This window comes from Salvelinus sp. IW2-2015, linkage group LG5 (genome assembly GCF_002910315.2).
Source record: "Salvelinus sp. IW2-2015 linkage group LG5, ASM291031v2, whole genome shotgun sequence".
In the NCBI taxonomy this organism is placed as follows: domain Eukaryota; kingdom Metazoa; phylum Chordata; class Actinopteri; order Salmoniformes; family Salmonidae; genus Salvelinus; species Salvelinus sp. IW2-2015.
The window spans coordinates 7,006,069-7,021,948 of NC_036844.1; the positions used below are offsets into that span (position 1 = coordinate 7,006,069).

The window sequence follows — 15,880 nt, forward strand, 5'->3', positions numbered from 1 at the left end:
AGTGCGCAGGTGCACATTTTTCACTGTCAGGTCTGGAGAATTAGTGACCCGAGCGCAGCTAACCTTATCGAAGACACACACACACTAACTCTGACTGGCGGATATAAAGACCCCCAATTTATCCACCAGTGTGTCTGCACAGACACAGACATATCAGACGCTATGAAAACATAGCGAAACACTACCCCTCGTGTTTAGCTCATTGAAGGACACTTCAGACAGTATAGAGTTACAGTGAGGAGCAGTCGTTTATGACTGGGGTCTGGGTCTGTCTGGGGGGAGACAACAGGAGACCTCGGCMCTCCTCCTCTTCCTCCTCCCCTCCCCTCTCCTCATCCACGTCCTCCACCCCTCCCCTCGCCTCTCCTCATCCACGTCCTTCTGCTCCCCTCCTCTTCCACCTCCTCTCTTTGGCTTTTATTTATCTTTCCACACAACAGGAGAGGAATGTAACAGGCAGAGCAAAGCAGACCGCCCCAGCCTCCAGACCAGATACAAAACACTCTCAACGACTCAGCTGCACTGTCTTCCAATGATGAATGAGAGCTGTAATCCCTCGCCAAGCTAGCCAAGGACATTTATGACCCTTTTGTTTTTCCCTTTTAGTTTTTCAACAGATTTTTTTTTAAATAATTTTTTCACATCTCTAACAGTTGGTTTTGTTAAAATGTTATGGCCTATGTGGACAGTTGTCACATTGTGGTCTGGTTAGAGTTTCTGGGCAACCTCCTAATCCCCAAACGCACTGCTAGAGCGAGGTTTTTTTTCTCAAAATAGGCCTAAACAGATCAGGCAATTAATTTGATAAAATCATCAGAGACCCATCATCAAGACCTCTACAAGTGTGCTTACTAATCATCTAGTCCCAGCCCTACTGCCAGCATGTTCACTTCATATAACAACACAGAAATACATTAAAATACCATCAGAAGCCCATCAGGACATCTACAAGTAGTCCAACTAATCAGCAATTCCAGATGCTCTCGACAGCGTTTAACAGTCGTTACAAGGTCTTTCCAGGCCCTTATTAGGCTACAGCATGCAGCTAAAGCCTTCTGAGCGGGGCAGGGCATGGAGGTCCATAGAGGACAGTCAGCTAGTCAGCAGACCTGCGTTCAAATACATGTGTATTTGAGTATTTGTTATTTGAATACTTTGTTCTGTGTATTGAGTATTTTCAAATACATAGCCCAAAACAAGTACTTTTATTTAAGTCTTTGAATGGTTATTTATAAAAAACAAAATAGTCAACCAAATTATACTTGAACGTATTTTTCAAAAACGGTTTAAAATACTATTTTCAAATACCTGGGTTAAAAGTATGGGAGTATATTTGAGTCGGTGTATTTTACTATTTTAAAATACTTTCCAAGTGTTTTTCCAAATGCATTCTAATAGTCAACTACTTCTTTTTCTCAAATAAAAGCTATCTGAATAAACCTGTTTTGAAATGTATTGAAGAGTAACTGAAATACCTGAAATAGTATTTGAACCCAGGTCTGCTACTCAGGGCCGGCTGTGTGTTGTTGCTGAGTGACCATCTTAATGATTCCTCAGCATAAACTCAGCAGCTCTACTAAGGCCTCAGAGACTTAGCCGTCTCATCCCATATTAACCCTGCCTGCTCTATACACACCATGTGTTGTCATCTGGCTAGCMGCATCCACCCTTGGATATGGACTTTTATGGCAGCATTAATGTTCTAGACCAGCATGCTTCACTCAAATTTTGTCGCTCARATCTCCCACTCTACATGACTCAATGAACTCTGTGTACACATATTTCAATGTATGTATTTAGCCTAATTGAATGTAAAAGGGTGTACGTGTGCGGCACCTACTTTGAGGCGGCAGTGACTCTTCTTACCTCTAGGGGCCTACTACAGCACTAAGACCATAAAGATGGATATAGCCACTTACACAAACCAGACCCACCTGGCCKGACTCCCAGTGGAGAGACTGCTGTATACCGTAAGCTCAGAAGCATCTGGGAAGGAGGAGGACTGACCCCCCTCTCACCTCGTCTGCCCCCTTCCCCGCCTCCCTCTGTCCCCCAGAGCTGGGCTTTCTGAGGGTTCAAACACGGAGAAATGGGAGGAGAAGGAGGATGAAGAGGAGGCAGGCAGGGGGGGAGGGGGGAGGGGTTCCAGTCCAAAACCCAGCTCCATAACTGTGGAATTAATGGAGGTTAGGGTATTCATTTAATGCTCCCATCATTCTGTGCTGTGCTGTCCCACTGAAAGGCCAGTAGGCCACTGTAAGCCCCCAGGGGGGCCAGTCGTAGACAAGAGTGACTCATAATCCCTCTGTCTGTCTATGTCTGCAGATATCAGTCTGTTTCTATAGCAAAACAAACGGCTACAGGAGATACTGATGACTGTGTTGATGATTGCATGTGTCACAAATATTAAGAGAGAGGCAGAGCTTATTCCTGTTTTCTCACAGCTAAATAACAGTCCCGTATCTATACATATTAGGTTACTTACTCTGGGCCAAACGCTTAGCATAGAGGTTCTCTCCGAAGAAGGCCACCTATTTCTATTCTAGACTGCTTCTTCTGATGCTTCATATAGCCAATACTATGTTACTACAAGCAAACTAGTAAACAGACACAGATCCGCTCATGAATCATGAATAAGCATGTGTAGCTCTCGGGCTTCGCGTACTATCGTCAGGCACAGACACAACGTTCTATTTTCAACAACACCGTCGCAACACAGGTGCTCTGTACAACAACCTGTTCCAGTCTGTTTCTGCTGCGTGTTTGGCATGACAACAACTAGGAAGTTGGCTGCTAGACAGAGCTAAAAACAGACTGACCGCCAGGTTACGGCACTCCACAAACAAGCGAACAACCYGATTAGCACAACAAACAGCCACTTCCAAATGCTGTAGTATTCTTATCAATAAGGAAATAATGACTACATTGAACAAAGAGCCAAAATTGAGCCCCAGACAGTGTCTCTATGGGCCAATAAACCAGGGTATGACTGACTTAGGGTTAGTTAATGAGGGAATAATAGGAAACTGTAGCTGTGAAATGTGAAATGTCAGAATAATAGTTGAGAGAATRATTTATTTCAGCTTTTATTTCTTTCATCAAATTTCCAGTGGGTCAGAAGTTTACAWWCACTTAGTAYTTGGTAGCATTGCCTTTAAATTGTTTAACTTGGGTCAAACGTTTCGGGTAGCCTTCCACAAGCTTCCCACAATAAGTTGGGTGAATTTTGGCCCATTCCTCCTGACAGAGCTGGTGTAACTGAGTAGGTTGTAGATCCTGCTCGCACATGCTTTTTCAGTTCTGCCCACAAATATTCTATATGATTGAGGTCAGGGCTTTGTGATGGCGACTCTAATACCTTGCTTTGTTGTCCTTAAGCCATTTTGCACAATTTTGGAAGTATGCTTGGGGTTATTGTCCCTTGGAAGACCATTTGCGACAAGCTTTAACTTCCTGACTAGGAGGGGTGCGTCACTTGAGTGGGTTGAGTCACTGACGTGATCTTCCTGTCTGGGTTTGGCGCCCCCCTTGGGTTGTGCCGTGGCGGAGATCTTTGTGGGCTATACTCGGCCTTGTCTCAGGATGGTAAGTTGGTGGTCGAAGAGTGGGTGGGTTATATCCTTCCTGTTTGGCCCTGTCGGGGGTATCATCTGATGGGGCCACAGTGTTTCCTGACCCCTCCTGTCTCGGACTCCAGTATTTATGCTGCAGTAGTTTGTGTCAGGGGGCTAGGGTCAGTTTGTTATATCTGGAGTACTTCTCCTGTCTTATCCGGTGTCCTGTGTGATTTAAGTATGCTCTGCTAATTCTCTCTTTCTTCTCTCTCTCGGAGGACCTGAGCCCTAGGACCATGCCTCAGGACTACCTGGCATGATGACTCCTTGCTGTCTCCAGTCCACCTGGCCGTACTGCTGCTCCAGTTTCAACTGTTCTGCCTGCGGCTATGGAACCCTGACTGTTCACCGACGTGCTACCTGTCCCAGACCTGCTGTTTTCAACTCTCTAGAGACAGCAGGAGCGGTAGAGATACTCTCAATGATCGGCTATGAAAAGCCAACTGACATTTACTCCTGAGTTGCTGACTTGCTGCCCCTCGACAACTACTGTGATTATTATTATTTTACCATGCTGGTCATTTATGACATTTGAACATCTTGGCCATGTTCTGTTATAATCTCCACCGGCACAGCTAGAAGAGGACTGGCCACCCTCATAGCCTGGTTCCTCTCTAGGTTTCTACCAAGGTTTTGGCCTTTCTAGGGAGTTTTTCCTAGCCACCTGGCTTCTACACCTGAATTGCTTGCTGTTTGGGGTTTTAGGCTGGGTTTCTGTACAGCACTTTGAGATATCAGCTGATGTAAGAAGGCTATTAAATCATTTGATTTGATGTCTTCAGATTTTGCTTCAATTATCACATAATTGTTCTACTCATAATGCCATCTATTTTGTGATTGGCACCAGTCCCTCCTGCAGCAAAACACCCCCACAACTGATGCTGCCACCCTCGTACTTCACGGTTGGGATGGTGTTCTTCGGCTTGCAAGCCTCCCCCTTTTCCTCCAAACATAGCGATGGTCATTATTGCCAACAGTTCTATTTTTGTTTCATCAGACCAGAGGACATTTCTCCAAAAAGTACGATTTTGTCCCCATGTGCACTTGCAAACTGTAGTCTGGCTTTTTTATGGCGGTTTTGGAGCAGTAGCTTCTTCCTTGCTGAGCGGCCTTTCAGGTTAAGTAGGACTTGCTTTACTGTGGTATAGATACTTTTGTGCCTGTTTCCTCCAGCATCTTCACAAGGTCCTTTGCTGTTGTTCTGGGATGGATTTTCACTTTTCGCACCAAAGTCACTTCATTTCTAGGGAACAGAACGTGTCTCTTTCCTTAGCGGTATGATGGCTGTTTGGTCCCATGGTGTTTATACATGCGTACTTGTTTGTACAGATGAACATGGTACCAGACTTGTGGATGTCTACCATTTTATTCCTGAGGTCTTGGCTGATTTCTTTTGATTTTCCATGATGTCTCCAAAGAGGCACTGAGTTTGAAGGTAGGTCTTGAAATACATCCACAGGTAACCTCCAATTGACTCAAATTATGTCAATTAGCCTATCCGAAACTTCTAAGCCATGACATCATTTTCTGGAATTTTCCAAGCTGTTTAAAGGCGCAGTCAACTTAGTGTATGTAAACTTCTGACCCACTGGAATTGTGATACAGTGAACTATAAGTTAAATCATCTCTGTAAACAATTGTTGGAAATGTGTCATGCACAAAGTAGATGTCCTAACCGACTTGCCAAAACTATATGTTTGTTAACAAAAATGTGTTTCGAGTTGGTCAAAAAACAAGTTTTAACGACTCCAACCTAATTGTATGTAAACTTCCAACTTCAACTGTATCTGTTTGAGAGTGTGAGCTGGAAAGTGGGCTGGAAAGTGAGCTGCGTTCAGGGGATCTATGTGTTTGAGAGTGTGACTTGGAAGCAGACGTTACATCACTCATCTCTATCATRCAGATAAAAACTATTTACTGTCCTTAAAACCAATAAACTGACAAAAGCTATGGGATGGAATGAGGGAGGGAAAAGCCCCTTCAATGTTGGCTTACAGAGAGGCTACTATCTCTGGATGTGGGCATTTGTTGGTTTAGAGTTAGATACGAGGCTAACTGGCAGTCCTCAAGGCAACATTGTGATTGTAGCCAAATGTTATTAAATTGAGCAGGAAGATGGATGAYGGACTACCAGGTGACGAGTGTGTATGTGTAAGAAATGTAATTAAAGACTGGAAAAAAGAAAGGTGAATAAAAAAAGAGAGCAAACTGCCCCGGGGAAAGCAGAGAGACGGAGGAGGCGGAAAAAAGGAGGGTGTGCGCGAGTGTGCGTGCGTGTGTAGGTCGGTCGCAATAGCATCCTGCAGGCAGTCTGAGGGGAACATTTCTAGTGCATGAGGGCCAATCTTTTGGGAGCGGGGCCAAACACAAGACAAGACAATAGATAGACAGAGACCCAGACCTGAGGCCAGACCCAGGCCGAGCCGAGCCCGGCTAGATCAAACCAGACCCAAAGCCTACAGACCAGGGCAAACCCTGAGGGCCTGAGGATTCTTCTTCAAACAAACTCAGAGACAGTTAGAAGAGCTCCCTGGAAATCCCCCTCTCGGTGTTCGCAAGCTCTATGTTGTTCTAACTGAGCTTTAGGAAAAAAATGGCTGAATCAATAGTCCTTCAGGGTTCCCTGTTTTACTGCTGTGGTCTTTTAAGGAAAGCTCAAGAGGGAGGGCATACAGTGTCTTGTCCTTGACAGTGTGGTGCGTAGACACATGCTTAGAGAGGTCAGTGGGAAAGGTCATGTCAGCCAGCTGACGACCTGCAGCTCTTTACAGTTTTCAACTCTGATGTATTCCCTAGCAGAGCTTCCGTGACATGATGGGCCGTGACAGTTTTTCTGAAAAACTGCTCTTTTTCTAGTTGAGTAGTTTCCCCTTGCCTCTGACCAAAACTAATGTCTAAAAGGTGGCCTCTATTTTGTTTTCCTTGAACCCTAACTAAGATATTATTACTGTGTTAATGCATGTTTACAATGGGAAGGACAAATGTGTTTAAAGGGTGTTTATAAGAGAAATATAACCTCTAAATGATAGAGAAGTCTAAGATTTGTTCCATATAAAGGAGTCATAGGCTGCAACCCTAATGGTACCTATTCTCTTTGGTCAAAAGTAGTGCACTATATAGGGAATAGGGTGCCATTTGGGACACACCCATAGAGTCATGTGTTGGCCCAATGGCCAGTCTTTGGGCGGCTGGCTGTGTATCTACAGTATCTTGACACAACTATGACCTCAGTGTACAGGATAGGGCAAGCGGACAGGATAGGCCTCGCTCTCTCTCTTTCCTGTGGGCAAGTGTGTCTGGGTTTCTGGATAAAGCTTGAACGTTTTACTGTCTATAAAATAAACTGTATGTTTAAGGGTAAGTAGTGTAGAAGAGCAAGACTGACCGCAAACATAGACCAATAGACAACCAGATTAGATGGCGCCAACAGCCCTGCTTCTAGATCCAAAGCAACTTGTCACGCCCTGGCCTTAGTATTCTTTGTTTTCTTTATGTTTTTTAGTTAGGTCAGGGTGTGACATGGGGAATGTATGTGTTTTTGTAGTGTCAAGTGTAGTTGTCTAGTTATGTCTATGGCTGCCTAGATTGGTTCTCAATTAGAGGCAGCTGTGGTTCATTGTCTCTGATTAAGAGCCATATTTAAGGCAGTCATAGGCATTGGGGTTTTGTGGGTAATTGTCTGTGTCTATGTTGCATGTTTGCACTTAGTCTTTGATAGCTTCACGTTCGTCTGTTTGTTGTTTTGTTTCGTTGTCCTTCTTCTAATAAAGAGAAGATGTATTTTCCACACGCTGCGCCTTGGTCCTCTCTCTCTCCCATTGACGATCGTGACACAACTTTGCAGTATTTCGTTTGTTTGTGTGTTATATCTTACATTATTAGCCCAGAAGGTTTTTTTGTGTTATTACATACAGCCGGAAATAACTTTTGGATATCAGAGCGGCGGTAACTCAGCAGCATTACGACCAGAAATACAACTTTCCCATATTGGATCCTTTGTTCATACCCCCCAGGGCAATTGAACTTATCATAGAGGCTGCTCCAAGACGCCGGCGGCGAAGAAGAGGTATTCGGAGTGGGCTTCTAGTCCGACTCAGGAGGCGTGCACACCATCCACCACTTCCGAGTATATTATTCCGCAATGTTCAGTCTCTGGACAATAAAGTAGACGAGCTCAGGGCGAGGATCTCCTTCCAGAGAGACATCTATAACATACTCTATTTCACGGAATCATGGCTCTCTCCGGAAAAACTGTCAGCTGGGTTCTCAGTACATCGCGCATACAGGAATAAAGAACTCTCAGAGAAGAAGAAAGGCTGTGGTGTATGTTTCATGATTAACTATTCATGGTGTGATTGTGATAACATACATAAACTCAAGTACTTTTGTTCACCTGACCTAGAATACCTCACGATCAAATGCTGACCATATTACCTCCCAAGAGAATTCTCTTCGGTTATAGTCACAGCAGTGTATATTCCCCCTCAAGCCGATACCACGACGGCCCTCAAGGAAATACACTGGACTTTGTGCAAACTGGAAGCCACATATCCTGAGGCCGAATTTATTGTAGCTGGGGATTTTAACAACGCAAATTTGAGGAAAATGCTACCGAAGTTGTATCAAACATTGACTGTAGTACCTGCGCTGCTAAAACACTCGACAACTGTAACTCCCCCTTCCGGGATGATTACAAGGCCCTCCGCCGCCTTCACTTCGGCAAATCAGACCACGACTCCATTTTGTTCCTCCCTTCCTATAGGCAGAAACTCAAACAGGAAGTACCTGTGCTAAGGTCTACTCAACATTGATCTGACCAATCGGAATCCATGCTTCAAGTTTGTTTTGATCACGCTGACTGGGATATGTTCCGGGTAGCCTCTGAGATTAACATTGACATATACATGGACACGGTGACTGAGTTCAACAGGAAGTGTATAGGGGATGTTGTTCCCGCTCTGACTATTAAAACCTAGCCAAACCAGAAACCATGCATAGATGGTGAACCGTTGCCCTCAGGTGGTAAAGGTAGGAAACAACACCTCCACTTCGCTGATCCTCAACATAGGGGCCCCACAAGGGTGCGTGCTCAGACCTGTCCTGTACTCCCTGTTCACCCATGAACAGGGAGTGCATGGCCACGCACTCCTCCAACTCAATCATCAAGTTTGCAGACGACACAACAGTAGTAGGCCTGATTACCAACAATGACGAGACAGCCTACAGGGAGGAGGTGAGGGCCTTGGCGGAGTGGTGCCAGGCAAATAACCTCTCACTCAACGTCAACAAAACCAAGGAGCTGATGGTGGACTTCAGGAAACAGCAGAGGCAGCACGCCCCTATCCACATCGACGGGACCGCAGTGGAGAAGGTAAAAAGCTTCTAGGTCCTCGGCCTACATATCACTGACAATCTGAAATGGTCCACCCACACAGATAGTGTGGTGAAGAAGGCGCAACAGCGCCTCATCAACCTCAGTAGGCTGAAGAAATTTGTCTTGGCCCCTAAGACCCTCACAAACTTTTTGAGAGCATCCTGTCGGGATGTATCACCGCATGGTACGGCAACTGCACAACCCGCAACCGCAGGGCTCTCCAGACGGTGGTGCGGTCTGCCCAACCCATCACGGGGGCACACTGACTGCCCTCCAGGACACCTACAGCACCCGATGTCACAGGAAGGCCAAAAAGATAATCAAGGGCATCTGAAAAACAGCTTCTATCTCAAGGCCATCAGACAGTTAAATAGCCATCACTAGCCGGCTACCACCCGGTTACTCAACCAGGCACCTTAGAGGCTGCTGCCTTATATACATAGATATAGAATCACTGGTCACTTTAATAATGGAACACAAGTCACTTTAATAATGTTTACATACTGCTTTACTAATTTCATATGTACACTACTGTTCAAAAGTTTGTGGTCACTTAGAAATGTCCTTGTTTTTGAAAGAAAAGCTCATTTTTTGGTCCATTAAAATAGTGTAGACATTGTTAATGTTGTAAATGACTATTGTAGCTGGAAACGGCAGATTTTTTATGGAATATCTACACAGGCGTACAGAGGCCCATTATCAGCAACCATCACTCCTGTGTTACAATGGGACATTGTGTTAGCTAATCCAAGTGTATCATTTTAAATGGCTAATTGATCATTAGAAAACCCTTTTTCTATTATGTTAGCACAGCTGAAAACTGTTGTCCTGATTAAAGAAGCAATAAAACTGGCCTCAGCATTTGTGGGTTCGATTACAGGCTCAAAATGGCCAGAAACAAAGAACTTTCTTCTGAAATTCGTCAGTCTATTCTTGTTCTGAAAAATGAAGCCTATTCCATGCGATAAATTAGGCCTAAAAGCCATATATCTGTCCAGTGTCTGTGTTCTTTTGCCCATCTTAATCTTTTATTTTTATTGGCCAGTCTGAGATATGGCTTTTTCTTTGCAACTCTGCCTAGAAGGCCAGCATCCCAGAGTCGCCTCTTCACTGACCGACAGTCTACTGAGAGACAGACCAGAGAGATGGATGGATGGATCAATGGATGGGTACAAATAAATAGAAGATAGATATCACATACTGTATAAAATAATAGAGTCGAACAGAATAGAAAATAACATACAGTACATGGAGGGCATCAGAATATAGACAGGAAGTGTGGTCTCACCGATTTCCTCTCGGCCTTGAGTTCCGTGAGGTACCGCAAGAGTTCTGTGATGATCTGAGAGGTCAGGTTCTCAGCGATGACTTCGTGCTGACCTGCGTAGTCGTTCAGCTCATTCAGTGTCGACAGGAAGGCCTGGCATGACGTGTACCTGACAGGTCAGAGGTCACAGAAAGTGATGTCAGAGGAGGGGCTGACAGACCAATTGATGTGTCATGACAACATGCTCAAATAGTGTCATTCATTGAAGAAGAAAAAAACGATCAATGATTTGCAATGGTCGCATCGCAAAGTCTCAAACTCACTTGTTCTCCTCCTCCTCTTTTGAGTTCTTCTTGGGTTGATACTTCTTTGATAGATTCCTGTGAGGAGAGAAGAACGATAGCTCTGTTATTTCAGTACTGAGTAACAATATGTTGGCTAGTTTCTACTATTTTAAGTATGTGTATATTATCCCATTGGGTTGATACAAAAGGACAGCAGGCGGCTGAACATACCCTAACTCCACTGTATGCCTCCTCCATTACTGATGTCCATGTCACTGTGCCAATGGATCATCCACTGCTGTTCAATCTGCCAGAGTGCTTTATGCCATCACCCCCCTCCCCTCCCCACACCCATCCTCCATCCCCCTGTTCCAGTAATAATGCTTTTGGCCTCGGGAGCGTGAATACACAATCAGTCACTAAGAAGATGCAGTAGAATGCTGAAAAGGGGGTTTATGGTTAGGGCCAGAAGATTTTCCAGACCACGTGACCTGGCCAGGACAAAATCTCTGTCTCTCTCGCTTCCTTCCTTCCTTCCTTCCTTCCTTCCTTCCTTCCAGTCTCTTCCTTCCTTCCCTTCCTTCCTTCCTTCCTTCCTTCCTTCTTCCTTCCTTCCTTCCTTCCTTCCTTCCTCTTCCTTCCTCCCTTTAACCCTCACTCTGTCTCCTTCATTTCCCCTGTCTCTTTCTCTCTGTCAGCCGCTCTCTCGCTCTCTGTTGCTGTGTGTTTGTTTGCTAGCGGTAGTCGGCTCAACGCCTCACCTATTTCTGGTTATCGCTCTGACCTGCTATATGTCACACAGTTTAATAACAGTCACATGCACCACACTCCGCACATGACAACACACACACAGTAGGTACTCAATCTACACTGAGTGTACAAAACATTAGGAACACCTTCCTAATATTGAGTTGCAGCCCCTTTTGCCCTCAGAACAGCCTCAATTCATCGCGTCTTGGACTCCACAAGGTTTCACAGGGATGATGGCCCACGTGGCCTCCAATGCTTCCCACAGTTGTTTCAAGTTTTCTGGATGTCCTTTGGTTGGTGGACCATTCTTGATACACACGGGAAACTGTGGAGCGTGAAAAACCCAGCAGTGTTGCAATAATTCTTGACACACTCAAACCGGTGCGCCTGGCACCTACTACCATACCCTGTTCAAAGGCACTTAAATATTTTGTCTTGCCCATTCCCCCCCCAGAATGGCACACATACACAATCCATGTCTCAATTGTCTCAAGGCCTAAAAAATATTCTTTAACCTGTCTCTTCCCCTTCATCTACAATGATTGAAGTGGGCGTAATAAGTGACATCAATATGAGATCCTAGATTTCACCTGGATTCATCTGGTCAGTCATTGTCATGGAAAGGGCAGGTGTTTTGTACACTCAGTGTATGTACAGTAGACTCTACCAGACAGCCAATAAAAACAGGTAAACCAATTAGAAGAATCCACCTAGAAACGGCAACACACCACACAAGCCAATTAGACTTCAGCAGACAGATGCAGAGCGAATCAGGAAGCAATGAGGCATGCTGCACGGCAGCCAGGCAGCGAATGGTGAGTCACATCAGGGCTCCACTATGCCACCATTTTACTCGCATATGCACCTAAATATTTTGCTGTGCGACCTGGAACTTTTTTTTTTTTATCTAGGAGCACCAGTACACCTCGAAAAATGAAGGATTCTAGCTTTATTACTTCAAATATTTTTTCATTGTGCTCCTAAATGTATTTGTGTGCACCTACATTTTTCAACTTCGGAGCACATGTGCTCCTTGTAAAGAGCRTAGATCAAATCAAATGTTATTTATCACATGCGCCGAATACAACAGGTGTAGAACATACCGTGAAATGCTTACTTACAAGCCCTTAACCAACAATGCAGTTGAAGAAACAGAGTTAAGAAAATATTTACTAAATAAACTAAAGTAAATTTTTTCATAAAAACTAACACAATAAAATAACAATAGCGAGGCTATATACAGGGGGTACCGGTACCGAGTCAATGTGCAGGGGTACAGGTTAGTCGAGGTAATATGTACATGTAGGTAGGTGTAAAGTGACTATGCATAGATAATAAACAGCGAGTAGCAGCACTGTAAAAACAAAGAGGGGGGGGGTGTCAATGTAAATAGTCTGGGTGGCCATTTGATTAATTGTTCAGCAGTCTTATGGCTTGGGGGTAGAAGCTGTTAAAGGGCCTTTTGGACCTAGACTTGGCGCTCTGATAGCGCTTGGCGTGCGGTAGCAGAGAGAACAGTCTATGACTTGGGTCTTTGACAATTTTTTGGGCCTTCCTCTGACACCGCCTAGTATAKAGGTCTTGGATGGCAGGAAGCTTGGCCGCAGTGATGTACTGGGCTGTACACACTACCCTCTGTAGCGCCTTACGGCCGAATGCAGAGCAGTTGCCATACCAGACGGTGATGCAACCGGTCAGGATGCTCTCTTGTTGTGCCCTCTTCACRACTTYCTTGGTGTGTTTGGACCCTGCATACTGTCGCTAGGTCTTCTCACTCATGCATGGTGTGTTGTTTACTATGCTGATGTTTGGACCATTAACCCCCTCATTGGGAATAGAGGTCAGGTCGCACGTGGTGAGCACAATGAAGGTCAATAGGAACAGTAGAATATCAACAGAACCCCTGCGACGGTCGTGGTCATTAATATTAATGGCCAATGGGGGGGAAAAAGATACGAAACGACTGCTGCCTCTTCAACGACTAAGCTACTGCAGCAATATAATAKGGGCAATATTAATAATACTGGTACAACAACTGTAATGGCCATTGACAGTAGCAAAGGTCATTATTAGACTACCGTGTAGGCCTAACTCTGCCATTGAGACATGCATAGGCCTACGTGTTTCTCCTCGACAGTACCAGCATTTAAATGCCACGCATGGGATGTGTTTAAAAAAATGAATGAACGAATCATGGATGTGCTAAAAACACTACAGCATGTCTGCTCGTTCGCTCTCGCTCTCTCTCTCTCTCTCTCTCGCTCTCTTCACCACAACCCCCTACTAGTCTCCTCTGGTGTCTGCTCTGTTGCCAGGCAGATCTACCTCTTCCCCCGCTCTTCTTCATTTTCTCTCTTGCTTTTACCCTGGCTGTCTCTCGTGGCCAGATGTCATTTCAAAATGCCTTTGGCTTTCCTCCTCCTCCTCCATAGAGTCTTTAACCAACACACAGACAGACAGGGGATGCTCATAGGACTTAACAAGGATTAGACCAGTGTGATGTGTTGTGCTGTTGATGTCTCTGTGGGTGGGTGTGTAGTGTTGGTGTGTGGTGTGTGTGTGTGTGTGTGTGTGCCCCATATTGGGTGATACTGTGTCATTTTCTCTAGACAGTGTGTTTGTAACACCCACACCCCCATTCTTCTTAGTAGTATGCACAATGATAGTCCTTAGCCTACTGTACTCTACTGTACTGTGGTTTATGCCAATGTGTGTTACTGTGCTTGGGGGAGGAAACGTAATGCACTGTAGCCTTCTGTACTATATTGAAACATTGTGCGTGTTTATCCATTCGGTACAGTGGAGGAGGATTTAACCTAGATTATACCAGCGCATGCTGTTTGGTTTGGTGAAATGGTAGGCCTAATGGTACTGTGCACTGTGTATTGTGCAGCCAGCCATGCCGTCTGTCTACACACTATATCATGCACGGTTTTAAATACAGTGACCTCCAAAAGTATTGGGACAGTGACAATTTTGTTGTTGTTTTGGCTCTTGAAATTATACAATGACTATAGGGTTAACGCACAGACTGTCCGCACAAACAACACACCCCCCCCAAAATGCTAACCTCCCCTGTTAATGTAATGGTGAGAGGTTAGCATGTCTTGGGGGTATGATATTTGTGCGTCTAACTTTCTCGCTCATCCTTATTCACGATCCATTCATAGTCATTGTATCATTTCAAATCCAAAGTGCTAGAGTACAGAGTCAAAACAGCCAAAAATGAGTCACTGTCCCCAATACTTTGAGCTCAGTGTATGCATCTGGTCTCATTTTCGACCATTTCTCTTCTGATAATTCTCGTGATGCGTTGTAGTGCCATGTTATCTGCAGAGCAGAGCGACGTGTTTTGTCTTGTTGAGCAGTCCGTTCTAATGRCTGATGCAGAGGTGCTAACCATCTGTGAGATATTTCATACACAGCAGAGAGCTGTCGCCATGTTCAGGCCCAGAGACCGTATGACAGATCTATCAGAGATCTAACAGAAACCACAGCTCTATCAGAACTCACACGGACAAGGTCAAGCTACAGCAGTATTACAGCAGTGAGGAGAAAAAGCTCAAAAAGGTTCAAGAGAGGGAGGAGAGGAAAAAGAGACAAACACAGAGGAGAAGAGAGGCAGGGAAGAGAGGGAGGAGAAGAAAGAGAGACAAACACAGGGGAGACGAGAGGCAGGGAAGAGAGGGAGGAGAAGAAAGAGAGACAAACACAGGGGAGACGAGGCAGGGAAGAGAGGGAGGAGAAGAAAGAGACACAAACACAGGGGAGACTAGAGGCAGGAAAGAGAGGGAGGAGAAGAAAGAGAGAGAAAAAGAAATAATCAATGAATCTAACTTCCTCCAGCATAGAGGTGTGACGAGGGGCGGATGATCAAAGGGCCAATTGCATTAGCGTTTATTAGATCTCAAAGGGCTAGGAGTGATCCAGGTAGATTCAATCTGCTTCAACGAGCTAAATTGATTGGTGGGAGAACAATTAGTCCAAAGATAATACACATACAAAGATGCACACTGTGTYAAAAAAACAGAATAACCTTGCTGAAGCTTTAGAAACAGGGCTACCCATTCTGTAATTTGTAAATCATATTTGTCTGTGATAGCAGTAGGTCGTCTGGGTGAGAAACAAATGGGTTTGTGTAAGCAGAGTGAATGAAAACATCCGACCGCCGCAAATGCAAAATGCAAAAAACACATCTATGGAGCGATTTCAGTGTCAACAGARATTTTTACCTGAATTGAATATATTTGAATTTGAATATTTGAATGTTTAATACACAAATTAAAAAATTTGAATTTATAAATTGAACTTGTATTTCATGATTTGAAACTGAATTGAATGAACACCGCATTCAGTTTTAAAATGACAATTCAATATTTATATATTCAGTTGGAATATGGTAGTTATTGCATTCATTGTCCGTGTATCAAGTTTACAAACTATAATTTCAAGTTAATCAACGTTTCATGTATTCAACTTCTCAGATGCATTCAGATTCAGCTCTCCAAATTCAGATTCAAAACCAGRGACAACAYCCTGGTACCAGCTAGGAATGGTAGAGGAGAACACAGATGAAATCAAAACGCTCTCT

General features: G+C 44.4%; 1 protein-coding gene across 1 annotated transcript in view; it reads right to left on the reverse strand.

Moving 5' to 3' along the window:
* The window catches only part of fnbp1b (formin binding protein 1b), a 91,986-nt gene that overhangs the window by 40,573 nt on the left and 35,533 nt on the right, over positions 1 to 15,880 (reverse strand). The window contains 2 exon segments of the mRNA XM_070443742.1: positions 10,277 to 10,424; positions 10,579 to 10,635. Of these exon segments, the coding sequence (XP_070299843.1) occupies positions 10,277 to 10,424; positions 10,579 to 10,635 (205 nt within the window).